At 40.5% G+C, this 27,913-nt stretch overlaps 1 protein-coding gene across 1 annotated transcript in view; it reads left to right on the top strand.

The window, feature by feature from the left end:
* LOC124594548 (protein bicaudal C) overlaps positions 1-27,913 on the top strand; it is a gene marked incomplete at its 5' end in the record, with an annotated part of 146,258 nt that overhangs the window by 70,482 nt on the left and 47,863 nt on the right. The window contains 4 exons of the mRNA XM_047132920.1: positions 503-715; positions 8,852-9,085; positions 9,165-9,383; positions 11,675-11,840. Of these exons, the coding sequence (XP_046988876.1) occupies positions 503-715; positions 8,852-9,085; positions 9,165-9,383; positions 11,675-11,840 (832 nt within the window). The remainder of the gene's footprint in view (positions 1-502; positions 716-8,851; positions 9,086-9,164; positions 9,384-11,674; positions 11,841-27,913) is intronic.

The raw sequence follows: 27,913 nt of genomic DNA, 5'->3' as shown, positions 1-27,913 counted from the left end.
CATTATGCAGTCACAAACTGTCAGATAAGTGAGTTGAGGTGGTGGTCATTAAAATAATTGCATTTTTCATTATGGTGAAATCTTTCCAACGAACTTTCTCCTCCAGATGCCAAACTTTTTGACCCATCTAGATAGGTGCTCATGGTGTCCATGTGTTAACTGAGAGTGGAACTGTAAAGAAATTGGCTAGTTGGAAAGTAGCTTTAAGAATTCTGACACTCTACAGTGTGAATTATAGAGTAATCATGTAGATGTAGAATACATTTTGATACTCATTTTGTACCAATATCTGTAACTAATTTGAAAAGAAGTTCGTTTCTTATGTCAATAAGAGTTAATTCACATGTGGTGTACTTGTATACTTTCAGAAAATAAGTTTTAGGGTAACTGGAGGTGGTGCATTGGTATTACTGATTTCTGCATGTCCTTCAGTACTGGTCTCTGTGTAAGAAGCTGAAGAAATATTTTAAAAGCTAATAAACTAAATTTAACTTCCTTACAGAGCAACAGGGTGACAATGAAACTGGATGTCAGCTACACTGATCATTCACATATAATAGGAAAGGGAGGTCTGACAATAAAGAAAGTAATGGAGGAAACAGGTTGTCACATTCATTTTCCTGATTCGAATCGCAGTAACCCAACTGAAAAAAATAACCAAGTTTCAATATCTGGTGAAATGCAAGCTGTGGAGAAAGCTAGGGCAAGAGTAAGGGTAAGTAAGAATTCAGTACATATCTGTGCATATCATGTAATAGTAGTTTTACTGCCCCCAAGGAATGGAAGCAACTGAGTTGTTTTAATGATGTCAGTTATTGCCATTTCACGCCCTTTCACTTATCACACAAGATATTTCAGTATGATCATATTTTTCTTAAATGACATTGCAAATTTATTTTTAATTACTGAAGAGAATTTTAAGGCCTAGTTGCAACTGAAAATTCATGAACCGTTGAATTTAATATCCCACTCGAATTTCACAAGGTGACTGGTGTACTTCTACATGTTCAGCTGACTTTATATTTCTATTTTTGCACACCGTTCTTGCAACCAATCCTGTTATCCTACAGAGCCGGGAGTTCTGAAGTTGTGTATAGTTACAGACTATTTGGAGTCCAGGCTAAGAGTATACGTGACAGCACGACTTGGAGCACCTGAAGACAAAGAATGAGCCAGTCGGTGAAATACTGAGTGAAAACGGAAATATAAACACCTATGAACACCCAGAGGGACACAATTAACCAATCGTGCTGAGAGAACCTGGGAGATACTGTAATTTCTCATGATAAATACATCTGAAAACAGTAGCTGTGCCTTAACATACTACATACAAAGCAAAGATAGTTTTCAGTCTGCTGTACTTCTATTCTGTGCAGTAACAAAACTATGTAACGTTTATAAACAAAGTAAGACAGCAAAAAGCCATATGTGACATCTGTTATTTCAGGCATATCAGAAAGAATAGACATTGTATACATATAATTAAGGTGGGGACAACAAACTGATAATTCCAGTGCAGATGCACACAATGCTCGAACTCTTGTGGGGCTTGGCAAAATACTGTGAGTAATAAAGATAATTGGCAAGGGCACTACATCTGCAGTGTGTGGATAAGTTGAGAATTTGAGTCTGACAAGGAGCATGTTATGGTAGTCTGTGCAGTTGTGATGACCACAGTATCAGCATAGTGCAATGGTCAGTGCATTAACCTAGTAGGCAGATCATCTGGGTTAGTCCTGGTCTGGTACAAATTTTTAACTTTCCCCATTGATTTAAATCAGTGACCCCTAGCAGCTAATGTCATTAATCCCTTTGTGTCTTAAAAAGTGTCTTAGTTGATGCAAAACATAATTAAGTAAATAAAAATTCTAGGCCAATTAAGTGTATTTTAAAACAGTGAATTTATGAAACAAAATTATAAGAACTAAGATACACATTGGCAATAGTGGGGATATATTCATATAAGAATTAGCTTTCCCGATCTAGAAGAAAATGTGTACAAAGCATCTAAGTATACTAGAACAGAAACATCGTATTTGAGTGTGTAGTGTACGATGCAGACTCTGCAAAAGTATATGAAGTAAGAAGTGTCACAATCCTAAAAATATTAAGAACTTCCATTCACTTAAGAAAAGTAGGGTAAACCTATATGTAAGTTTTAAGAGACTCAAAGTATTCTAAAAGAATAAATTGTTTCTGGGAGACTATATTCACTTCCAGACCATACTGATGGAGATAGAAATGAGCCATGTTACTTCAGGGGAGATGGAAGGCAAGTGGGCTTAAAAAAAAAAAAACTCTTTAGATTTTAGTGTCTTTCAAATGCCTGGTCTTTTCTGCGTGAAACAGTTTGTTTTATATAAATAAGACAATTTTTTTCTTGAGATGCGATGGTTTTCCTGACGCTCTGTGCAATCTGGCATTTAAATGCCATGCCTTCCTTTTTGCACCATGCAGACATAATGCACAGCATTCTTTTACTACTTGTATATTATTTCATGCTCCTATTGTTTTATCGCTTCAATGTTTCCTACCCTGTATCTACTATCAATACTCATTCTTCTGATCATGTTTATTGTTTTCGAGCATTAATGGTTGTACTTGGTGAAGTTTGTTGTGAGTGAAGTATTTCTTTGGTTTCACGTGTTTTCATAAAAATGACGCAAATAAAGAAATTCTCACATAAATTAAAATTCAGAGGAAATAAATATGTAAAGGTAAATAAGATTAGTGGGTGAAAGGACCCAAGAATGTTAGACATAAAGAAAATCCACACATCAAGAAACTAACTGAAGTGTCTTAAAGGCATTCCCTCCCAGTCAGCTTGTGGAGATGAATATTTGTTTGGAAATATTATGGTGAACCTTGGTATTTTTGGAAATGAAACCACAGAGCATGCTGTGTGCAGAATATGTGGTGGTGATGCATCTTTGGGTGAGAATCAGTATTTTCATAAAAAGATTGTGTCAAACCTGACACAGTCTTAAAAAATTTGGTGCAGTTGTTACAACAGACATAAAAAATAGCTAATAATAATTTATATGAGAACAACATAAGACTAGTTCATGGTGTCATATCTATTGGTAAAGGGATGGGGGTAGGCAAACTATTATGGCATTACTTTACATTCCAAATCATCCTGCAAAATTTATGACTTACAGTAAGGTTACTGGTACTGCTGTTGCTGAAGTTCGTAACATCTCAGTGAAGGAAGCAGCTGAAGAAGCACTCAAGGAAAGTGATGTCAGTGAAAGTGGTGCTATTTGTGCATGTTTTGATGGCAGCTGGCAGAAACATGGACACACTTAACTAAATAGTGTTGTGACAGCTACAAAATTTCATACTGGCAAGGTAATTGATGTAGAGATTCTAAGCAATACTGTAAAACTTGTGGTAGTGGAACTGAGAAAGAGCATGAACATAAGTCAGATGAATTATACTGCTTCAAGTGGTGGGATGGAAGTAACAGGAGTTCTCAGGATTTTTAACTGTTCAGTGGCAAACAGGTACACACAGTATTTAAAGAGACGAAGACAGCAAGGCTTATGACCGGGTGTGTGCAGAACAACCTTATGGTCCTAATGTCACAATTTCTAAATTAGTGCATTTGGCATATCCAGAAGAGAATGGGGTCCAGGTTGAGAAGATTATTGAAAGAAAAGTCAAAAATAGTATTCGAAGATGGTAAGAAGGTGGGTGATAAATGTCGCCTGACAAATATTGAAATAGATAACGGAATTATGGCTTGGTCACGAGAAGAAATGTAAGGAATTTAGAAAACATGAAAAAAACCCATTTGGGCTATCTTTTTCCATAAGATTTCCACGAATGAAAATCCAGTGCATGGTCTTTGCCCGAATGATCCTGACACTAGGTGCAAGTACAGTAGTAGTGTCAGATAAGACCACAAACATTCTTTACCAGCATCAGTAATGAATGAAATTAAACCCATATTTAAAGACCTTCATAAAGATACCTTGTTGAAGAAATGTCTTCATGGGAAAACCCAAAATTCAAATGAATGTGTGAATTCTGTCATTTGGAACCAGTTACCAAAAACTGTATTTGTTCAGCTTACAGCCCTCAAATTTGGTGTTTAAGATGCTATTTTATGCTTCAATGATAGTGTAATTAGAAAACAGGATGTTTTGGAATTATTGGGCATAAAATCTAGTGGAAATACTGCAAAATCCTTGGTGCAAATAGATAGAGAGAATCAGCAAAGCAGATATTGCTAATTTAAAATGTACAAAAACGCCAGACAGAAAGGAAAAGGGACCAACAGAAGAAAAGATCAGTATGATTCAGATGATGCTCAGTATGGTGCATGAAAATATTAGTGGTAAGTAATTCTCATCAATAACTGTACTAGAATTTCGATATTAAACTTTAAATGGATTTTTCTCAAAACTACATTTTTTTACTTTCAGGTACCATTATTTGATGAACTTGAGTTTATGTAACATGGCACAACGGATCATTCTGTAGAGCAATGGTACGCTATCAAATTTTGTGTTAAACTTGGGAAGTCCATCACCAAAACGTTTCTATTACTTCAGCATACATTTGGGAATGATTGCTTGTCCAAATCAAGTTTTCTGATGGCACAAGTCATTCATGGAGAGCCGAGAGGAGAACACAGATGAACCTCACAGTGAACAGCCATCAACCACATGAGTCAACAAAAATGTAATGCGTGTGCGCGATTGTTTGAAATCTGACAGATGACTGAGCCTTCAATTGATAGCCCAAACTCCAACCATGTCACAAACAGTCTTCCACATTGTGACCAAAGATTTGAACGTGAGAAAGGTGTGTGCCAAACATGTCCCAAAAGTGTTCACTGATGAACACAAGCACATGTGAGTGCTTTGGTGCCGAGGATGTTGGAAATGTGTGAAAATAATACTCATATTTTACACTCGGTTATCGCTGGTGATGAGTTGTGGATTTTTGAGTATGACCCTGATACAAAAAGGCATAGTTCAGAGTGGTACACCCCATCGTAGCCCCGTCCCAAGAAGGCATGCATGAGCAAGTCCAGGATCTAAACCATGCTCATTGTCTTCTTTGACATCAGAGGCATTGTGCACCATGAATTCATACCTGCCAGGACTACAGCGAACTCGGCTTTTACTTGGAAGTGCTCAAAAGAATGAAGAGGGTCTTGCACTGCCAAAGTGACATCAAGGACACATGGAAAGTTCATCGTGACAACATGCCAAGTCACAGCACTTTCATTGTCAAAGACTTCCTGGCCACAACCAAGATCCCATTGGTCCCCCAGCCTCCCTACAGTCCTGACCTGGCTCCCGCTGATTATTTTTTTTTTTTTTTTTTTTTTTTTTTTTTTTTTTCCCCCCCCCCCCCCCCCCCTTGGTTAAAAGGAGTCATGAAAGGAAAACATTGGGACATGATTGAAAGCATCCAGGTGCATGTTACATCAGCTCTAAAGAACATTCCGGAAGAGGCATTCTAAGATGCCTTCCAGGCATGGAAACACTGCCTCCAGAAATGTATCGATGAAAGAGGATGCTATTTTGAAAATTTTGATTATTTGTACGAATATATTAAATACCAAATTTTTATGAATTTGGTCACATTACTCGTGGAACACACCTTTTGTATGTGTGCGTGTGGTAAAAATTTCATTGTTTCATCACTTACAGTTCTTTTGAAAAGTGTACCTATTCAAAGGGTAAAATAGCACTGGCAGAATAGGAATAAAAATTGCCTTCCACCCATGAACCCCTAAGATGCACAGGAAAATTTAACAACAAAAACCTAGTACCATAAAATACTTGATTTTATTTGTACTAAATTCTGACTAAGTTCTGGGCCTTACTAAAACCTTGCTATAACCCATTTCTCCAGATCTCTTAAATTCTTTGTCCTCTAACTTCTTGTGCTTCCTGTGTAAGGAATTATGGCTACTTTGACATAAATTTCTTGCATTATTCTGAGCCTTTGTATTGACTTCTATTATGTTTTCATTCTTTTCTTACATACAAGCTATATGTAAACTAAATGGGTTAGAAACAGCACCAGAGGTAAAGTAAAGAGTTGTTTTGTGGCAAGGATAGTGTTTCGATACAGCATTAAATATCTATATGGACCGAAGAAGAAATATGCTCTTCAATTCATTAATTCATGTATCTTCACCCTTTTGTTTTGAAAAGTGGTAGAGTATGGATGTATGCTTGGATCAATCGTACTGGCATTGTTAAAAATGTGTATTTCGACTTCATTAAAAATTTTATAAAAAGTTATTGGAAAAGCAATATTTATTCACACCGTAAACAGAACAACTTGCCACAGATATCCAGCATCAAGAAGTTCAGTGCAGACAATGATTTACGCAGTATCCAGAGGAGTGTTCCTGCACTGACATTGTCACCATCAAGATAAAATAAAATAAAATTAATGGGAAGCAGTACACGGCACAAATTATATTTATTGATCTTGAATGTATCGATACTAAAGGTCTGCTGATATTTGTATCAGTTAAAGTTCACCCAGGATTATGCACAGATTCACAAATTACCTTCAAAGTTCTTTCAAACATTCTTTACAATCCAGTTTTGCATTAATCAAGCAATTATCAATAAATTTCCATTACGTACATCCCTATTTACCTTCTACATCTAAGTGGAAATATTCGTTACTCCTTGTGCTATAACTGTGAAACTCCATACTGCTGCTTGCATATTTTCTGTCTTCTGTTACTATTTTAATAGTTTCGTACATGGATGTTGCATTTCCAGTCATAATGATAAAATATAAAACATATGTCTTCACAGACTATCCTTCGCACTTAGTGAAGGTCAGGTGTACCATCAGGATACAAGAGCGGTTCCATTTTTGTCTGTCGAATGACTCTTAATAGTCACATGATTTCCATTAAGACTGTCATTTGCAAGCTTTGACAGTCTTTCGAATGCTCTAATCCTGACAGTCTTTCGAATGCTCTAAAAGACTTTGGATATGTGCTTGCTATAATTTTTATTACAGTCCTGTATAAAAATTGCACTACTACTGACATGGTTCTATCTACTTAAATCATGCTGAAAATAACTTGATGTATCTTTAACATTATGATCCAGCATGTGTTTGACAATTTTTCAAAAAGTATACTGAAATTGAAATTAGAGCAACAGGTCTATAGGTTTAAGAAATTTACAATATCTCCATTCAAATAAAAGCTTGACAATTGTCATCTTTAAGTTACTGTGGAGTATGTATTTATGGAAAACAGTTTATTATATGAACCAGTGGTATAACTGATTGCTGTTTCTGTTTCTAAATAAAAATAGTTAAGTTTTGTAACATCCTCTTGATCTAATGTTCTTCAGGCTATTCATCAGCTGGAGGCCATCCTTTATATCTATCTCAGGAATCTCTTAAAACTCCAGTTCATTCTGCTGCATAAGTTTCTTGTACACTGTTCACCATATGACTGGCACTCTATAACACCTAAAAAAAAATAATTACTTAAAAGGTTACTGTGAAAGTGACACTTAAATGTTTATCAGCAAGTCATTTGTGGGTTGCTGAGTTCATGTTAAATGATGGTTGGCACTTAGTCAGAATGTCCTTGTACTGTAATACAGGGGCGTTGCTTTGTCAGCCGAGTAGTTAGTACACTACATCTGCTTACATAAGTAGCAGACAACTTTGTATTTTTTGGCTGATATTCACTTCATTAAATAACTTGATCAGATGCTCACTAAGAACTATTTTAAATTTATAAAATTGTGCACACTTACTATCGGCTGTCTACACCAATCTGTTAAATTTTTGTAAGTACAATAAAATGTAGTGCTGATAAAACTACTAAAGCCTTCATTGTTAATGAAATAAGTTAATGTCCATGAAATAGTATCGAATAACTTTGGAATAATAACTGCTGTCAGCACTGTACAAATCAGTAATAACTAGTTTTGCAGACAGAGTGCAAATTACATAAATCAAATTAACCAAGGATAATAAGTCACAGCAGTGGTTCTGAGATTACAAGATGAATGTGAGCTAATAACAAGTGTCTATCAAATGCAGGAATATATTCTGAGCACTAGTTCCACTGGTAATGAAAGAAAAACCATTGTCGTGATTAGAGTTTAAATCTAAAACAACAGTGGACAAATGCAATAAGAGACAAGAAGGCAAAAATATTACTGTAGCACACAGCACAGAGCATGAAGGAAGTATATTGACATATGGAAGTAAAGAGATGTTTACTATACAAAATGAGCCAAAATTAACTGAAGTATTCAACACACAGGCAAGCAGAAGCTGACAAATGTATTTTACTCCATGTCTACAGATACTATTGGAACTTTGACCATCATGGCACTAGATCAATGTTGGCATCCATTGTTCTTAGTTCCCTATGTGGAAAAAAGATCTACTGGACAATCTCTCCCATGTTAGAATAAATTTACTTTAGCCCACCCAGTGTGTGTAGCCATACTTACCGTTAAGTCCATTTAGTGTTTTGTAATAGAAATGTTGCAACACAGGTTGTCAAAAATGAATAGCTGTTCATGACTGATATTTTGTATTGGTACAGAATGAGGTACAATAGTAAAGACAGACATCTTAAATTTGTGAAGACTGAGTTTGAAATCCCCATCCAGGCACACAAATTTGTGGTTTCTGTGTGTTACCTGAGGCATAAGTTATGGTAGTTCCTTTAACAACAATTTGTCAGACTTCATGATTTTTTTAGTCTACAACATCATTCCTTTTCTAAAGTGGTGGCACTTTTTAGACAAAGTAGTGTAATTAACCTTGATGCAGAGACTTTTTTTCACAATGTGTTACTTATCTGTAAATGTTCATCCTTTGACAGATGCTGACACCACTTATCTTTAGTTTTGAATTACCTGTAGTGGAGCTTGCACACTGGGACCCAGCCTCAGCTTATGTACAACAGCTGCAGCATAAGTACAATGTACAGGTGACTTTCCGTACAAGAGCTCGTCTTAATGCGACCTTGGTTATGGTGAAAGGCTGCGAATGGGAAGTGGCTCAAGTAAAGGAAGCGACACTTCTTTTGGTGTCGCATCTCTTTAGAGGAGCAGTGGTCAGTACTTAAACATAAACAAAATTCTCTCAAATGTTTGATTACTCACTAATTACAAAATACAAACCCTACATTTCAGGAGCAAGTAGTAATGCAGATGACAATTGAAATATCACCTCAGCATCACCCAATTGTTTTGGGAAAGAACAGAGAAAACTTAAAGCTTATAATGCAACGAACTGGAACACAAATACTTTTCCCTGATGCTGGTGATCCTGGCATTCCTAGTCTGAAGAAAAGCAGTGTAAACATAACTGGAACAATACATAATGTTTACAAAGCCAGGCAGCAGCTAATGGTAAGTACTAGAAATTAATGGTAGGTTTGTCACTTAAGATTTTACACTAGCAATGGTTTGTTTCACTTTGTAATTTGAAATTAGGTATATAAATGTATTTTTATATGCATAGTCTTAATAATCACAAAATGTACTAAAATCAATTTAACAGTGTTCAGAAATAATTTTTTGTTAAAATTGTAACAGTGATGGGAGGCAGATTTTTAAAAAATGGTCCATCAGCTCCATAAATTATCACTTTATAGACAGTACAGTAATGAATGAAGAGGAAATAATTTCTCCGTTCTAAATTATGTTGCAGCCACGTTCATGACCTTTCATTGTATCAACATTTGATGGTCCATCTATTCTTTAAATCTGCATGTCCTTAATCTTAACTTCTGAAGACAATTTCCATTACCTCCTCTTTTATTCAAGGCTCCAGTACACTTTTTCATCCAAAAGCATAAAGACTGCAGAAAACGTTTTGCTTGCAATATTGTTGATATAATGTCTCAAGTACCAATTTCTGTGTTGTGAAAACCTTTCATAGGTATTCATCTTAAGCAAGTCACCTGCAGTCAGAATTCATTTCCTCCATTGATTAAGGTGCACTTTCTTGCATCTTAAAACTCTAAAATTGGGACAGTTGGTTATGCTTCATCTTAAGCTTAGAGCATTGTTTGGTTTTCTGGCTTTGAATGTCTGTTTTTGACTATCCCATGTAAACATGAGGCGGCAAAATAAATAACTGCAAGTTGAAAAGCCACTGTGCCTTTCTAGTTACACTCTATCAGATAGCAATAAGGTGATCATTATCAGGGAAGTGGCATCATCCTTTGAATGTGAAATACTTAATATTAATTCAGATGTTGGGCCTTATATGGAAATAAGTGGAGTCAGATAGTTTCTAAATGAATTTTTAAGGTTCATTTAAAGAAACAGCTGCTATTATATTCCATTACTGGCAAAACAATTTGGGCTGGGCTACTAGGCGCTGGCCAGGGTGGCCGAGCGGTTCTAGGCGTTAGTCTGGAACTGTGCAACCACTATGGTCGCAGGTTCGAATCCTGCCTCAGGCATGGATGTGTGAGATGTACTTAGGTTAGTTAGGTTTAAGTAGTTCTAAGTTCTAGGGGACTGATGACCTCAGAAGTCAAGTCCCATAGTGCTCAGAGCCATTTTTGGGCTACAAGGCGACACCTGCATGCTACAGGCAGTGTTTGACCAGGCCTACCATATTCACAATTCAAATTTACGGTATAATTTTCGTCAGTCAGCTGTGATGAAAAATCTCATGCAGGAGCTTTCAAAGGAGTATGTAAATGTGGAAAGAGATTCCTCGGAATACTTAATTGATGACAATTAAGTGGATTGTGAATATGGCTGCCAAATCCATTCATATAATTTGATCTCAATCTCATGGGATTCGTCAAGCTTTCCCAGTGGATATGTTGTAAATAGTCTTCACAGGTTTGCCACTGGTTCATGTTGTGCAAATTCCACAATATTTCCTTGGAGTAACTGTCAGACATATTCAGGTGGTTCAACCTTGCAGGCAGCTAAGTACAACTGACGGTATTGGCACATTGACATGCTGTTTCTAGAGCATGTGTTCGAAGAAAGCATGGGCATGGAAATAAGATGTGCAAAATGATCTGCAGATAGATGGTGACATACTCAAATGCCCTCTGCCGAAAATCAGAGTGGCTTACCTGCATGTGTGCTGTATGCTGTGTTAACTAACAGGGCAGCCAGACATTTCTCAATAAAGACTGTAAGAGACCAATGTTATGACGGGTCTGTTGCTCTGAGGACAGTTGCTCTGAGGAAGTACTGTGGAATTTGCACAACATGATCCAGTGGCCAACCCATGAAGACTGTTCTCAATCTGTATGACACTACATGCAAAGTTTGATCTTTGAGTGGGTGTTAAATTGGTTGGCAGCAGTACATTAAGTACAGAGCTAGTTCCTAATAAACATAACATGCAGAAATTCATATTCTACATTGGTTAATTATGGATTCCAAAACATAATCATAATGTTAATCTGTGACAACCCCAATAAGGACATATAGTTATGGTACAAGAGTATTTATGAAAACTTGCTTGTTTCATTGTACCAATGTAACAATAAAAGCCAAGTATCATCTTTTTCCAGCATAAGGATGTAATTATCACATGCCATCAAATATTACGATCAATAAATGTTGAAGTATTTTGTGCAGTTATTTTTTTCTATGAAATAAAATATTGTAATACTGTTGCAGTTTAATTCAGAATTATCTTATTTACACATTAATTGTTTCAGGGATCACTTCCTTTGTTGCTGATGTTTGACTTGCCTGAAGATGTTATTGTGGATCTAGAAAAAATAAATAGTGTGATGGAGACCTTGGATGTTCATATCAATGTTAGACACAAGCCTAAGCAGAACACCCTTTCTTTAAGTATAAAGGGAATTGAGCGTCATGCAAGTAAGTTTATCAATAATTATCCCTTATAATCTGGACTTAAGCCCATAAACAACAAATATTGAATTTAGTATTACCACATTAATAGAGAATTAAGAGCATTTGTTTCATGAAAAATTTGATTAATGGTGTCGAGAAAATTTTGATCATGCATACATGTGCACATGAAACCTAAAGTAGCTTGCGGCAAAAGATATTCCTTCTGATGCCGGTATACCCTCAAAATGTACTATAGAAGATAGAATGACTCTGCAGAGTCAAATATAATTTGTATCCTTTTGCTAACTATGATCAATTGGAATGAGTATGAAAGAGGATCTCGCATATCAAACATCACAGAACCAGGGGTTGGGACTCAATATTCCTGGGACTGGACCAATAAATAAATAATCGATCTCCATATACGAAGTCTTATATTGACAAATTAACAAGTTCAAAAAAATGACAGAATATTGGCTGAAAGTTTTCTACACTGTTGAGTAAAATATGAAACATTTCAATTCTTAAAGATACCTTACATTTTCTTTTAGTTCTTAAAAGTATGTGCATGGCAAATACTACTGGCAGTGATGAATTCAGGGGGTGGCCCAGGGGGGAAAGTCCGCCACCCCCCTCCCCCTCCCCCCCCTCCCCCCCCCCCCCCCTGCCCTGAGAAATTCATATCTACAGTTGTGGTGAAACACAAAAATTATCACCTGGTCTGTTAACTTGTACTGTTGTGACAAAATTTAAACTACACCAGCTGCTGTTGCTAACGAAGTTTGGAGTCAACAATGGAGAAGTCATGAAGACATGCATTTTTTACAAGCAGAATGAATGTGTAACACAATAGGTGGCGGGTGGGTCCCTATAGTTAGATTTCGTTACTTATTGGTTCAGTTTGGAACACTTAGCGTCGATTGTTCTGTTCTTTATTATTATTATTATTATTACTATTATTTCTTTACTTTCTCAGATGTTAAGTCTGGTTAAAAATGGAAAGTGGCGTGGACCTTGATCAAGCGTCACTTCCTTTTAACTTTACGGTATATGTTATATTGCATTTACGCACTTTCAGGTAATTGAACATGTATCAATAATTATGGATTTCTGTGGTTGTATATATAAGTTTGGATCTAGCTGTATTGCATTGAGGTACTGGTGGATATTGTGTGGTATGACTCCTGTAGTTAATAGTATAATTGGTATAATGTCAACTTTATCCTGATGCCACATGTCCTTGACTTCCTCAGCCAGTTGGATGTATTTTTCAGTTTTTTCTCCTGTTTTCTTTTGTATAATTGTTGTATTGGGTATGGATATTTCAATTAGTTGTGTTAATTTCTTCTTTTTATTGGTGAGTACGATGTCAGGTTTGTTATGTGGTGGTGTTTTATCTGCTATAATGGTTCTGTTCCAGTATTATTACTATTATTATTATTATTATTATTATTACTATTATTATTATTATTATTATTATTATTATTGCCAACACCAACAAATTAGCAGTTGCTGTACAATAAATGTGCGGTAAAGCTAAGCGTTGCAAGGTGTGTTGGCAACGCCGATTGTAGAATAAGTCAGCCTTTCCTCTCTCATGTCTTCCCTCACCGCACCTGCAATCACCTTAACATGTAAGCTAATCCCTTAGCTACGCAGCCCACCCTCGCTACGAACTTTATTCTTATCCGCCACTCACATCTATACTTCGTTTGCCCTTAGAATCAACCTGATGTCGCAAAACATGTCCCGGGTATTGCTACGGAATTGGAAGTAGCATCTGACATTATAAAAGATAGTTTCAATTTTTTATTGCATTACTGGGAATATTTCAAAGATTCAATAGCCATATAGATTTTTCGTAATCGATGAGTCCAAAGCTCAAACCAAATATTTGTGTACACTGGACAAAGATTTTCGCAGTGTCAATGGGGATACACAATTTCTGCCTAAAGAAGCGGTAGATTCCACCATGAGTGGGACATTTTGCAACGCTGCTATAAGAGTATAATCTAAGCTTTCATTGTTATATAAAAACTCGATGCATTGTTGAAACTGTTGTAAGGTTGTAACAGTCAGTCGATAAGTTACTATGGAAGTGTGATGTGATTATGTAGTGTACTACGTGCAGTCTGTCAGTTCATAACATAAAAAGAAATGTTAGTGCCGAAATACAATGTCCAAACAAGAAACTTTAATTCCTTTCTTTTCTAATAAAAGACAGTGTATTGCAAAAGACAAAGATGAGTGTGAGTCTACTGAAAGAAGTGCTAGTGATTGTGACAATGAATTGCGTAGGTCTACCAAGTCTTCAGATTCCCTTCCACAGTTTTCAAATGATAAATGTACTGTTTCTGGCCCATCCGTAAATTGCAATTCTAAACAAATGATTGAACGCAAGATTAAGTATCAGCAAAAATGGGAGTGTAATAGTTTTGCACATAATAGTTCACGGCTGGGAACATTCAGTTTAATTTGCGGGTCCGTCGCGAACTAGATTGCTCTTCCAGTTAGTTAGTTCCCATCTGTTTCCAGAAAGACAGTTCGCTCGCTCGCTTTGCTACCGCTACTGCACACACTCTTTTAATCGTTATGATAGTCTTTTAAATAATGACCAGTGTTGCCAATGTCTGTATTATTACAGTTTTATGTCGAGTAATTCGACTTCCCCCCCAGCAAGAACCATGGACCTTGCCGTTGGTGGGGAGGCTTGCGTGCTTCAGCGATACAGATAACCGTACCGTAGGTGCAACCACAACGAAGGGGTATCTGTTGAGAGACCAGACAAACGTGTGATTCCTGAAGAGGGGCAGCAGCCTTTTCAGTAGTTGCAGGGTCAACAGTCTGGATGATTGACTGATCTGGCCTTGTAACACTAACCAAAAAGGCCTTGCTGTTGTGGTACTGCGAACGGCTGAAAGCAAGGGGAAACTACAGCGGTAATTTTTCCCGAGGGCATGCAGCTTTACTGTATGGTTAAATGATGATGGTGTCCTCTTGGGTAAAATATTCTGGAGGTAAAATAGTCCCCCATTTGGATCTCCGGGCGGGGCCTACTCAGGATGACGTCTTTATCAGGAGAAAGAAAACTGGCGTTCCACGAATCGGAGCGTGGAATGTCAGATCCCTTAATCGGGCAGGTAGGTTAGAAAATCTAAAAAGGGAAATGGATAGGTTAAAGTTATATATAGTGGGAATTAGTGAAGTTTAGTGCCAGGAGGAACAAGACTGCTGGTCAGGTGAATACAGGGTTATAAATACAAAGTCAAATAGGGGTAATGCAGTAGTTGGTTTAATAATGAATAGGAAAAATAGGAGTGTGGGTACGCTACTACAAACAGCATAGTGAAAGCATTATTGTGGCCAAGATAGATACAAAGCCCACGCCTACTAAAGTAGTAAAGGTTTATATGCCAACTAGCTCTGCAGATGAAGAAATTGAAGAAATGTATGATCAAATAAAAGAAATTATTCAGATAGTGAAGGGAGACGAAAATTTAATAGTCATGGGTGACTGGAATTCGGTAGTAGGAAAAGGGAGAGAAGGAAACATAGTAGGTGAATATGGATTGGGGCTAAGAAATCAAAGAGGAAGCCGCCTGATAGAATTTTGCACAGAGCACAGCTTAATCATAGCTAACACTTGGTTCAAGAATCATAGGAGGAGGTTGTATACATGGAAGAAACCTGGAGATACTGACAGGTTTCAGATTGATTACATAATTGTAAAACAGAGATTTAGGAACCAGGTTTTAAATTGTAAGACATTTCCAGGGCAGATGTGGACTCTAGCCACAACCTATTGTTTATGAACTGTAGATTAAAACTGAAGAAACTGCAAAGAGGTGGGAATTTAAGGAGATGGGACCTGGATAATTTGACTAAACCAGAGGTTGTACTGAGTTTCTGGGAGAGCATAAGGGAACAATTGACAGGAATGGGGGAAAGAAATACAGTAGAAGAAGAATGGGTAGCTTTGAGAAATGAAGTAGTGAAGGCAGCTGGGGATCAAGTAGGTAAAAAGATGAGGGCTAGTAGAAATCCTTGGGTAACAGAAGAGATACTGAATTTAATTGATGAAAGGAGAAAATACAAAAACCCTCTAAATGAAGCAGAAAAAAAGGAATACAAACGTCTCAAAAATGAGATCGACAGGAAGTGCAAAATGGCTAAGCAGGCATGGCTAGAGGACAAATGTGAGGATGTAGAGGCTTATCTCACGAGGGGTAAGATAGATACTGCCTACAGGAAAATTAGAGACCTTTGGAGAAAAGAGAACCACTTGTATGAATATCAAGAGCTCAGATGGAAACCCAGTTCTAAGTAAAGAAGGGAATGCAGAAAGGTGGAAGGAGTTTATAGCGGGTCTATACAAGGGTGATGTTCTTGAGGACAATATTATGGAAATCGAAGAGGATGTTTATGAAGATGAAATGGGAGATATGATTCTGTGTGAAGAGTTTGACAGAGCACTGAAAGACCTAAGTTGAAACAAGGCCTCGGGAGTAGACAACATTCCATTAGAACTACTGATAGCCTTGGGAGAGCCAGCCCTGACAGAACTCTACCATCTGGTGAGCAAGATGTATGAGACAGGCAAAATACTGTCAGACTTCAAGAAGAATATAATAATACCAATCCCAAAGAAAACAGGTGCTGACAGATGTGAAAATTACAGAACTATCAGTTTAATACATCACGGATGCAAAATACTAACGCAGATTCTTTACAGGCGAATGGAAAAACTGGTAGAAGATGACCTCGGGGAAGATAAGTTTGGATTTCGTAGAAATATTGGAACACGTGAGGCAATACTGACCTTACGACTTATCTTAGAAGAAAGATTAAGGAAAGGCAAACCTACATTTGTAGCGTTTGTAGACTTACAGAAAGCTTCTGACAATGTTGACTGGACTACTATCTTTCAAATTCTGAAGGTGGCAGGAGTAAAATACTGGGAGTGAAGGGCTATTTACAATTTGTACAGAAACCAGATGGCAGTTATAAGAGTCGAGGGGCATGAAAGGGAAGCAGTGGTTGGGAAGGGAGCGAGACAGGGATGTATCCTATCCCTGACATTGTTCAATCTGTATATTGAGCAAGCAGTGAAAGAAACAAAAGAAAAATTTGAAGTAGGTATTAAAATCCATGGAGAAGAAATAAAAACTTTGAGGTTCACCGATGACGTTGTAATTCTGTCAGAGACAGCAAAGGACTTAGAAGAGCAGTTGAATGGAATGGATAGTGTCTTGAAAGGAGGATATAAGATGAACATCATCAAAAGCAAAACGAGGATAGTGGAATGTAGTCGAATTAAGTCGGGTGATGCTGAGGGAATTAGATTAGGAAATGAGACACTTAAAGTAGTAAAGGAGTTTAGCCATTTGGGGAGCAAAATAACTGATGGTCGAAGTAGAGAGGATATCAAATCTAGACTGTCAATGGCAAGGAAAGCGTTTCTGAAGAAGGGAAATTGGTTAATATAAAGTATAGATTTAAGTGTCAGCAAGTCGTTTCTGAAAGTATTTGTATGGAGCGTAGCCATGTATGGAAGTGGAACATGGACGATAACTAGTTTGGACAACGAGAGAATAGCTTTTGAAATGTGGTGCTACAGAAGAATGCTGAAGATCAGATGGGTGAGATCACATAACTAATGAGGTATTGAATAGGATTGGGGAGGAGAGAAGTTTGTGGCACAACTTGACTATAAGAAGGGATCGGTTGGTAGGACATGTTCTGAGGCATCAAGGGATCACCAATTTAGTATTGGAGGGCAGTGTGGAGGGTAAAAATCGTAGAGGGAGACCAAGAGATGAATACACTAAGCAGATTCAGAAGGATGTAGGTTGCCGTAGGTACTGGGATATGAAGCAGCTTGCACAGGATAGAGCAGCATGGAGAGCTGCATCAAACCAGTCTCAGGACTGAAGACCACAACAACAAACAACAATTAGACTTCGAAACGACAAACCAGTTGTTTACACAAATTGGTAAAATGAGCTAGTCAACTACTTTACATACAGTGCACTTCTAGTATTTTAATTTTAAAATATTTATTTATTAGTTCGTTGTAGGAATATTACTTACAGAAGATGCTAATGTTTTTTTTTTTTTTGGTTTTTTTTGTGGATAAAAATACACTTTCATAAATAATCGACTTTTTAAAGTTTTGGAAATAACCAACAAAAAATATTTCTGCTTTAGGTACAGGTTAACTACTATATGGCACAAACAATAATACCTTTATCATTAACAGAAGAAACACTAGCACTTGTAATTTGTTACCAAAGAATTAGACATAGAAAAAATAACTGACCCCTGAGTGAAATAGTACTCTAAAGCATACTTTCTGTGCTTTGCATTATCATTCTTTAAATAATCAGTCTTCTAATTTTCAACTGAAATATTATAAAAATTTACATATTATTATGTAGAGTCATTAATTTGGAAGCTTTGTTCATTGATAAGAGTTCATTCATTAAGGATTTGTCCCGTCGCTGAAAAAATGCGTTCGCAGGGCATTGATGTCGCTACTATGCAACATCTTTTTAACACATATGCATATACATGAGGATATAACTGACGATGCTCATGCCACCTCTCAAGTGGATCTTTTTCTTGATCTAAATACTCTTCATTGAGGTGTTTATTGAGTTTGCGAATACCAGCAGAAAGTTGGTTATCTGGTCTAGTGATTTCTCTTATTTCTTGGTCATACTTGTCCCATATAGTCTCTAATTTTCATTAGTGCTGCTACTTACTAGAACAAGACGCCAAAGGGTCACTAGCAGTAGGATCAGCCACTAAAAAAATATTTAGATTCTCCCTCTGAAGTAACTGCACTCTGCCAACTTTATTTTTGAGGTGTTGTATTGCAACTTCACAAGCTTTTTGATTTCTAAATCCCCTTCGTCTAAATAGGGGGTCCAGAATAGTACACTCAGCATACAGAATGTTATTCTCTAAATCTTTAAAATGGTCTTCCATGCCTTTCTTGAGCACTGGTTGCACAGCAACAATTTTTTTATTGTTAGAACCATGCTTCTGCAGAAAACTGTTGAGCAGGTTACAAAACACATTAACTTTTGACAGTCACATTTCTTTTGGCACTTATTTCTACCATAATTTCATAGAACGGACTAAGTAAGGGCAAAACTCCTATTATTTGCCAGTCACTTTCTTTTATTGTTAGGTCAGAGCACAGAAGTGCTAATAGCAATCACTGCATCCTTTACCATTCGCTGAAGCATGTCAAAAGAAGAATTCCAGCGGGTCTGGACGTCCTGTTTGAGCTTGAGGACAGGCAGATTCATTTGCTGTTGTGTAGCTATCTTCCCCCCCCCCCCCCCCCCCTTTGTGTACTACTATTGAAAAACTCGACAATAATTTTAACTTGCACCAAAACGTCAGGGGAGCATGTGATTTTTTAAAAAAAGCCTACTGTTGGCTCTCGCACCGTCTCGCTATTGTCTGGCGGTCTTTGGAAAAGAGCAAACGAACTAAGTAGTGAGGTTATCCATGAACTAGTTCGCCTGTGGGAGTGTTCTTCTGAACTAGTTCGTTCGTGAACTACACAAGACTATAGTGTAAGTAAATTGGTTGAACTTTGATAACGAGTAGGGTGGGGCTTTCTGCAAATTGTGTGAAATGCATTTAAAAAATGATATCGAAGCTCTGCAGAAAACAGGAGGAGTGTTCATTTCTGTACCTTTCACTAAATCACCGGAAGCATGGGAAAACTAGAAAAGCACACCAACTCATAAAAACATGTAAGAGCTGTTGCACTTGAAAATTGTGGATTACACGGATTAAATGCTCAAATTCATACACAGATATTCAAAGAAAATGAAAATGAAAAAGAAAAAGCTTTAAACCACCAAGCATTGTCATAATTAATTTGAAGTCTACATTTCCTTAATAAGGAAGAAATACCCCACACAACAAAATATGAACCTCTAATTTGTAAGGTAGTACTGAAAAGTGACATTAATCTTGAAAAGTGGTGAAAATTTCAGAGTGAAAGGTCCACATATCTTAATAAGTATACTGTGTCAGAATTGTTGACTTGTTTGGGAGAGTCTTTAGACTTTCAAGATTGAAACACTTCTCCATGACAAATATTTCTCATTAATGGCACACGAATCTGCAAATGTTTCCAACCAAAGTGAACTGTCTTTAGTAGTTAGATATGTTGCACCGTCTCCATCGTTTGAAGTGAAGGTTTTTATGTCTCGTTGAGTTGAAAAGCACTTCAGCTGAATCCATACTTACAGCAATTGATATTGAACTAAAGAAAAGAAAACTTTCTTATGACAGACCATTATCTTGTTCTTTCAACGGTGCTGCTAATTTTAGTGGTTCTATCTCAGGAGTCCACACTGTTGTCACAGAGGAAGGGCCATAAGCTGCCATACATTCACTGTAGAGCACATGTTTTGTCAATTGCTGCCACCAACTCTAGGACCCCCCTGCGGGTCCGGGGATTAGAATAGGCCCGCGGTATTCCTGCCTGTCGTAAGAGGCGACTAAAAGGAGTCCATCCCCCTCACGGGGGTAGTTCGCGCCTGCGTCCGGAGACGGACGGTTCCACGACCTATCATCGTGGTCCTTTTGGTTTTTTCACTTCTCGTTTCTTCCTTCCTTTTGTTGGTTCCTTTCTTTGCTCTTCTCCACCTCACTGTCTTCCTTACTCTTTCCCTTGCCTTCTCCTTGCCTTCTCATTGCCTTTTTCTCCTTGCCTTCTCATTGCCTTTTTCTCCTTGCCTTCTCATTGCCTTCTTCTCCTTGCCTTCTTATTGCCTTCTTCCCCTTGCTTTCTCATTGCCTTCTTCTCCTTGCCTTCTCTGGTCTCCGCCTCGGCGTTTGAGACAGTCTGTCCTCTTTCTCCCTCTCTCTCTTCTTTTTCCTCTTCTTCCTTCCTCCCTGTGCGTGTCTGAAGGCCGACCCACGCGTTCGCACGCGTAGCCGGTGACGGGGTAACGCGTAAGTCCCCGCCCTGGGTAGACATGTAAGGCACGCGCGTACCCCCTGGTAAAGGCCAGGCCCGGGGAGGGGTGATTGCCTGAGCTGATACCTTCTGACCATGCCGATTGGTCCCTCCGTCTGTTTCTCGGGAGGTGTGACCTGAGGTGTAAACATTCACCTAAGGCGGGAGTGCCCTCTGAGAGGGTCCCCACAAGGAAGGAGCGCGCCATCGGAGACGCTGGCAATCATGGGGGATTCCTCCGCAATGGATTCTACTCCATCTCTTTCGACTTCGACCCAAAAACGGAAACGTGACCAGCCAACAGTGACAAAAGTACTACCGCCTGCCCCACAGTTCCTCGTAGTTTCTCGAACTGAGGACGGAAAGGATTTTTCCTCTGTCAACCCTTTCGTTATTCAGAAGGGCGTAGATGCCATAGCCGGATCTGTCAAATCCTGTACCAGGTTGCGTAACGGCACCTTATTACTGGAAACTGAGAATGCCTTTCAGGCACAAAAACTGCTTCGGGCCACCCTCCTGTACACGTTCCCTGTCCGGGTGGAGGCCCACCGAACTTTGAATTCGTCTCGTGGTGTGGTCTATACTGACTCCCTCGACGGATTGACTGACAAGGAGCTTCAATCATTCCTCGCTGAGCAGGGCATGACGGCTGTCCATAGGGTCATGAAAAAGGTCAACAATGACCTTGTACCGACCCGGACAATTTTCTTGACCTTCGATAGTGTTAAGCTGCCATCGCGCATCAAGGCGGGCTACGAGGTTATTTCTGTTCGCCCCTATATCCCGACACCTACGCGCTGCTACCAGTGTCAGCGTTTCAATCACACTCGACAGTCTTGTTCCAATGCGGCTAAATGTGTCACCTGTGGCAGGGATGCCCATGAGGGTGACTGTCCACCTCCGTCTCCTCGTTGTGTGAACTGTCAGGGTGACCATGCAGCATCCTCCCGCGACTGTCCTGTCTATAAGGAAGAACGCTGTATCCAGGAAATTCGGGTCAAAGAGAAAGTGTCCACCTCGGCTGCTCGCAAGCTATTGGCTAGTAGGAAGCCCACGCTGCTCCCAGCGGGGAAATACAGTACTGTCCTCGCCTCTCCTCGGACTACCCGGGAGGTAGCAACCCAGACATGCGATCTGACCTTCAGCACCACGGTCGTCCGTTCGGCCAGTGCTAAGATCGCGCGGTCGACGTCTCCTCTTCCTCCCATCACCCCACAGACACGAGCACCTTCCTCAGCTTCTGCTAAAACGAAGACACCGAAGTCAGATGCACGGGCCTTCAAGAAGGAACCATCCCGTGCAGACTTCCTCCGTACCTCGACCTCACAGCCTTCGACCGGTACTTCCACTACACGTCCTTCCAAAAAGGCGCATGGGAAGCACAGTTCTCCTTCCCCGCCACGGCGCATTTCTTCTCTTGCGCCACCCAGCGGCTGCCGCCCCAGGCCGTCATCCGTTTCGCCTGGCCGCACCGCTGGTCGCCGTACATCTGGCCGTTCACTGGCGGAGGAAGCTCCCCCTCCCGGCCATCCTCCCGAGATGGCCGATGACCCTATAGACCCAATGGACGATGACTGTCCGCCTACTGATAGCGGCGGCAGAGCTCGCTCGAAGCCAGGCCCTAAGCGGCCTTCGAGGTGACCACTTCTCTCATCTTTCTTTTCTTACGATGGCACTTATTCACTGGAATATTCGCAGCATTCGCTCCAACCGAGAGGACTTGAAGTTGCTGCTCCGCTTGCACCGTCCGCTTGTCGTAGCCCTCCAGGAAACGAAGCTACGCCCATGCGATCAAATTGCCTTGGCACACTACACCTCTGTGCGTTTTGACCTACCCCCTGTGGTAGGTATCCCAGCTCATGGAGGGGTTATGTTGCTGGTCCGGGATGATATTTACTACGATCCCATCACGTTGCACACCGGCCTGCAGGCAGTTCCCATCCGCATTACTCTCCCCACTTTTACGTTTTCCTTTTGTACCGTTTACACTCCATCGTCATCTGCCGTTACCAGGGCAGACGTGATGCAACTTATTGCTCAGCTACCTGCACCATTTTTGTTAACTGGAGACTTCAATGCCCACCATCCCCTTTGGGGCTCTCCAGCATCCTGCCCGAGGGGCTCCTTGTTAGCAGACCTTTTCAACCAGCTCGATCTTGTCTGCCTCAATACTGGTGCCCCTACTTTTCTTTCGGACACATCTCACACCTATTCCCATTTAGACCTCTCTATATGTACTCCCCAACTTGCACGCCGGTTTGAGTGGTATGCACTTTCTGATACATATTCGAGCGACCATTTCCCGTGTGTTATCCATCTCCTGCAGCATACTCCCTCTCCGTGCTCCTCTCGTTGGACCATCTCCAAGGCAGACTGGGAGCTCTTCTCTTCCAGGGCTACCTTTCAGGATCAAACCTTCACAAGCTGCGATCGTCAGGTCGCACACCTCACGGAAGTCATTCTCGCTGCTGCTGAATATTCCATCCCTCACCCTACTTCTTCTCCACGTCGCGTACCGGTCCCCTGGTGGACCGCAGCATGTAGAGATGCTTTACGTGCTCGTCGACGTGCTTTACGCACCTTTAAGCGCCACCCTACAGTGGCGAATTGTATTAATTATAAACGATTACATGCTCAGTGTCGTCGTATTATTAAAGAAAGCACGAAAGCCAGCTGGGCTGCTTTCACAAGCACCTTCAACAGTTCTACCCCTTCTTCTGTTGTCTGGGGTAGCCTGCGCCGGCTATCTGGCACTAAGGTCCACTCCCCAGTTTCTGGCTTGAAGGTCGCGAATGAAGTCCTTGTGGCCCCTGAGGCTGTCTCCAATGCCTTCGGCCGCTTTTTCGCCGAGGTTTCGAGCTCCGCTCATTACCACCCTGCCTTCCTCCCCCGCAAACAGGCAGAGGAGGCTAGGCCACCTGACTTCCGCTCCTCGAATTGTGAAAGTTATAATGCCCCATTCACCATGCGGGAACTCGAAACCGCACTTGGCCGATCACGGTCCTCCGCTCCAGGGCCTGATTCTATTCATATTCAGATGCTGAAGAACCTTTCTCCTGCGGGTAAAGGTTTTCTTCTTCGTACATACAATCGCATCTGGATTGAGGGACATGTTCCCGAATGCTGGCGCGAGTCTATTGTTGTCCCGATTCCTAAGCCGGGGAAGGACAAGCACTTGCCTTCCAGTTATCGACCTATCTCGCTTACCAGCTGTGTCTGTAAAGTGATGGAGCGAATGGTTAACTCTCGATTGGTTTGGCTGCTCGAGTCTCGACGCCTACTTACCAATGTACAATGTGGATTTCGAAGGCGCCGCTCTGCTGTTGACCATCTGGTTACCTTGTCGACCTTCATTATGAATAACTTCTTGCGGAAGCGCCCGACCGCGGCTGTGTTCTTTGATTTGGAGAAGGCTTACGACACCTGTTGGAGGGCGGGCATTCTCCGCACCATGCATACATGGGGCTTTCGCGGTCGCCTCCCTCTTTTTATTCATTCCTTTTTAATGGATCGACAGTTTCGGGTACGTGTGGGTTCTGTACTGTCCGACACCTTTCGCCAGGAGAATGGGGTGCCACAGGGCTCAGTTTTGAGCGTCGCTCTCTTCGCCATCGCGATCAATCCAATAATGGATTGCCTCCCAGCTGATGTATCAGGCTCCCTTTTCGTGGACGATTTTACCATCTATTGCAGCGCGCAGTGTGCACGTGTCCTGGAGCGCTGTCTTCAGCGTTCTATTGACCGTCTTTACTCCTGGAGTGTCGCCAATGGCTTCCGTTTTTCTGCCGAGAAGACGGTCTGTATTAACTTCTGGCGCTACAAAGAGTTTCTCCCACCGTCCTTACGACTCGGTCCCGTTGCTCTCCCACTCGTGGAGACAATCAAATTTTTAGGCCTTACCTTTGACAGGAAACTTAGCTGGTCTCCACATGTGTCATATTTGGCCGCCCGTTGTACCCGTTCTTTAAATGTCCTCCGTGTTCTCAGTGGTATGTCGTGGGGAGCGGATCGAACCGTCCTACTTTGTCTATATCGGTCGATCGTCCGCTCCAAGCTGGATTATGGGAGCTTCGTATACTCCTCTGCACGGCCATCCATCTTACGCCGCCTCAACTCCATACAACATCGGGGTTTACGACTTGCGATCGGAGCATTTTATACCAGTCCCATAGAGAGTCTTCATGCTGACGCTGGCGAATTGCCACTCACCTACCGGCGCGATATACTGCTTTGTCGGTATGCCTGTCGGCTACTGTCAATGCCCGACCATCCGTCTTATCGTTCCTTTTTTGACGACTCTCTTGACCTTCAATACGGGTTGTATGTCTCTGCCTTGCTACCCCCTGGAGTTCGCTTTCGTCGCCTCCTTCAACACCTTCATTTTTCACTCCCTGCAACCTTTCGAGTGGGCGAGAGCCGCACGCCACCTTGGCTCCAGGCTCAGGTCCGCGTTCACCTCGACCTCAGCTCGCTCCCAAAAGAGGTCACCCCCGGTTCGGTCTACCACTCCCGTTTTTTGGAACTTCGTTCGAAGTTCAACAACATGACTTTCATTTATACAGATGGCTCTAAGACCAATGACGGGGTCGGGTGTTCCTTTATTGTCGGGGCACAAAGTTTCCAATACCGGCTCCATGGCCATTGTTCGGTCTTCACAGCTGAGCTCTTTGCCCTCTACCAGGCTGTTCTTTACATCTGCCGCCACCGACATTCTGCTTATGTCATCTGCTCAGATTCCCTGAGCGCCATCCAGAGCCTCAGTGATCCGTACCCGGTTCACCCTTTCGTACACCGGATCCAACGCTCTCTTCAGCAGCTGGTGGACGTCGGTACGCCGGTTAGCTTTATGTGGGTTCCTGGCCATGTCGGTATCCCTGGGAACGAAGCTGCAGATGCCGCGGCCAAGGCTGCGGTCCTCCAGCCTCGGACAGCTTCTTGTTGTGTCCCTTCGTCCGATTTTAGCAGGGTCATTTGTCGGCGCGTTGTGTCGCTGTGGCATGCCGATTGGGCTGCACTTACCGACAACAAGCTTCGGGCCTTAAAACCTCTTCCCGTGGCTTGGACGTCCTCCTCACGCCCTTCTCGGCGGGAGGAGGTCGTTTTAGCAAGGTTAAGAATTGGACACTGCCGGTTCAGCCATCGCCATCTGCTGACGGCTGCGCCGGCGCCGTTCTGCCCATGTGGGCACTTGCTGACGGTTAGACACATTTTAATGTCCTGTCCTGATCTTAACACACTGCGCCTCGATCTTAACCTGCCTAATACTTTCGATGCCATTTTAGCGGATGACCCACGAGCAGCTGCTCGTGTTCTTTGTTTTATCAATTTGACACACCTCGCTAAGGACATTTGATGATGTTTTTTAATCCTATGCCTGTCAGTCTGTCTTTTATTGTGTTTTCCCTTTTAGTTGTTGTTGTCAACTTGTGCCTCGCGGTGCATTCTTAGAGTAGTCAGGGCGCTAATGACCATTGAAGTTGTGCGCCCGAAAACCACAAAAAAAAAAAAAACCAACTCTAGGAATAAACACCCCATTATAAAACGAACATTACATCTTGTTAAAGACATTAACAAACTTTTTCATGGTTCTTCCAAACGACAAAATGTTTTGCATGAAATTCAGTGTGCTTTAGGGTAACCTGTTTTAAAAATACCTGAAGCTGTTGACATCCGATGGTTAAGTACCTATCACACAGTTCATGCTATTTTCCTAACCTTATGCCATTATAATGGCATGCGAACGTATACACAAGGACGGCGCGGATTTAACAAGTTTAGTTGGAGGAATCTTGTTACAAATGATGAAATTCCAATTTCATTGTAGATTTTGTGATTTTAGATGATACGTTAAATGCAGCCTCAAACTTATGTCAAGTTTTGCAGACACAATCACTTAAAAGTTCGCTAATCCCTCTACTTGTTTCTGGAACATTTAAAACATATAGACTGTCTTTGCGACTGCAATAGACATATTGCAAAAAATGAAACTCTTAATAAAATTAGAAAACTGTAAGGAGTACACAACAAAAGTTAAAGGTGTACTATTCACGAACATAGAGGAGAAGATTAAAGCTATGAAAATTGCAAAGAAATTTGTTAAAAGTATGATTGATGAAATTGAGCAACGGTTTGATGAGAAGGCAATTAAAGTGATAAAAGTGCATATTTTGAAAGTTTTAAAAAATTTCTAGAGTTTATTGATAATGATTGTAAAGAACTGCGCTTGATTTTGGGACTTACAAACGTTGACCCTGTTATTGCAGACTTGCATTCTTTTAGGCACGTTGTTAGTAATCAATGAGACGATATGTCTTCTGATGTTGCTTCTTCCATTCTGAGAGCCGACATCGGCTACGAAGCACTACGGACACTCGCTGAACGTGTACTGTGCATTCCCGTTTCGACTTGCAGAGTGGAAAGGTCATTTAGTACAATGAACAGGGTGATTACAAAATTAAGGAATTGGATGAGTCAGGAAATGCTCAAAGCTTGTGTGAAAATTTCAGCTGAAGGGGACGACAAGCCAACGACGTTTTATTGATGTCAAGAGATACGCTAAAAAAAAGCCTCGACACACTAGTTTGATGCAAATGTGAGTTATTTTTTTGCATGCAATAAAATTATTTAATATAATTAACTTAGGCCTAGCCTAACAGCTTAGTACTTAACCTACATATTATTTAATTATACATTAGCTATTCATGAAAAATTTTAAGTATTAATAGTGCTTCTACATCTTTAGAATGCTATCACTTGAATTTTAAGCCTATAACTTTGTTCTCTCCCCCTCCCCCGTCAAGTACATATACACCCCCCCCCCCCCCCCCCCCCGTATTCATCACTGACTAGTAGTGTAACTACAAATTGGGTTTGTATAGCTATTCAATTATATGTTTAAACTATTAAGTCCAGCAAGGAATACATAATATGGAAAGAATAAATTGTTACTTGTACCATTGTCATACAGGCACAATGGAAAAAGAAGGCTAGAAATATTCAGATTTCGGAAATCACTTCTCGGAAGTAGAAATAACACATACACACTATCATCGCTGGGTACTCAAGCCAAACTGTTGGAAGGAACGAAGGAAGGAAGGAACGAAGACTG

This window comes from Schistocerca americana, chromosome 2, assembly GCF_021461395.2.
Source record: "Schistocerca americana isolate TAMUIC-IGC-003095 chromosome 2, iqSchAmer2.1, whole genome shotgun sequence".
NCBI lineage: Eukaryota > Metazoa > Arthropoda > Insecta > Orthoptera > Acrididae > Schistocerca > Schistocerca americana.
The sequence above is the reverse complement of the archived record's forward strand: the minus strand, read 5'-3'. Positions and strand labels throughout refer to the sequence as shown.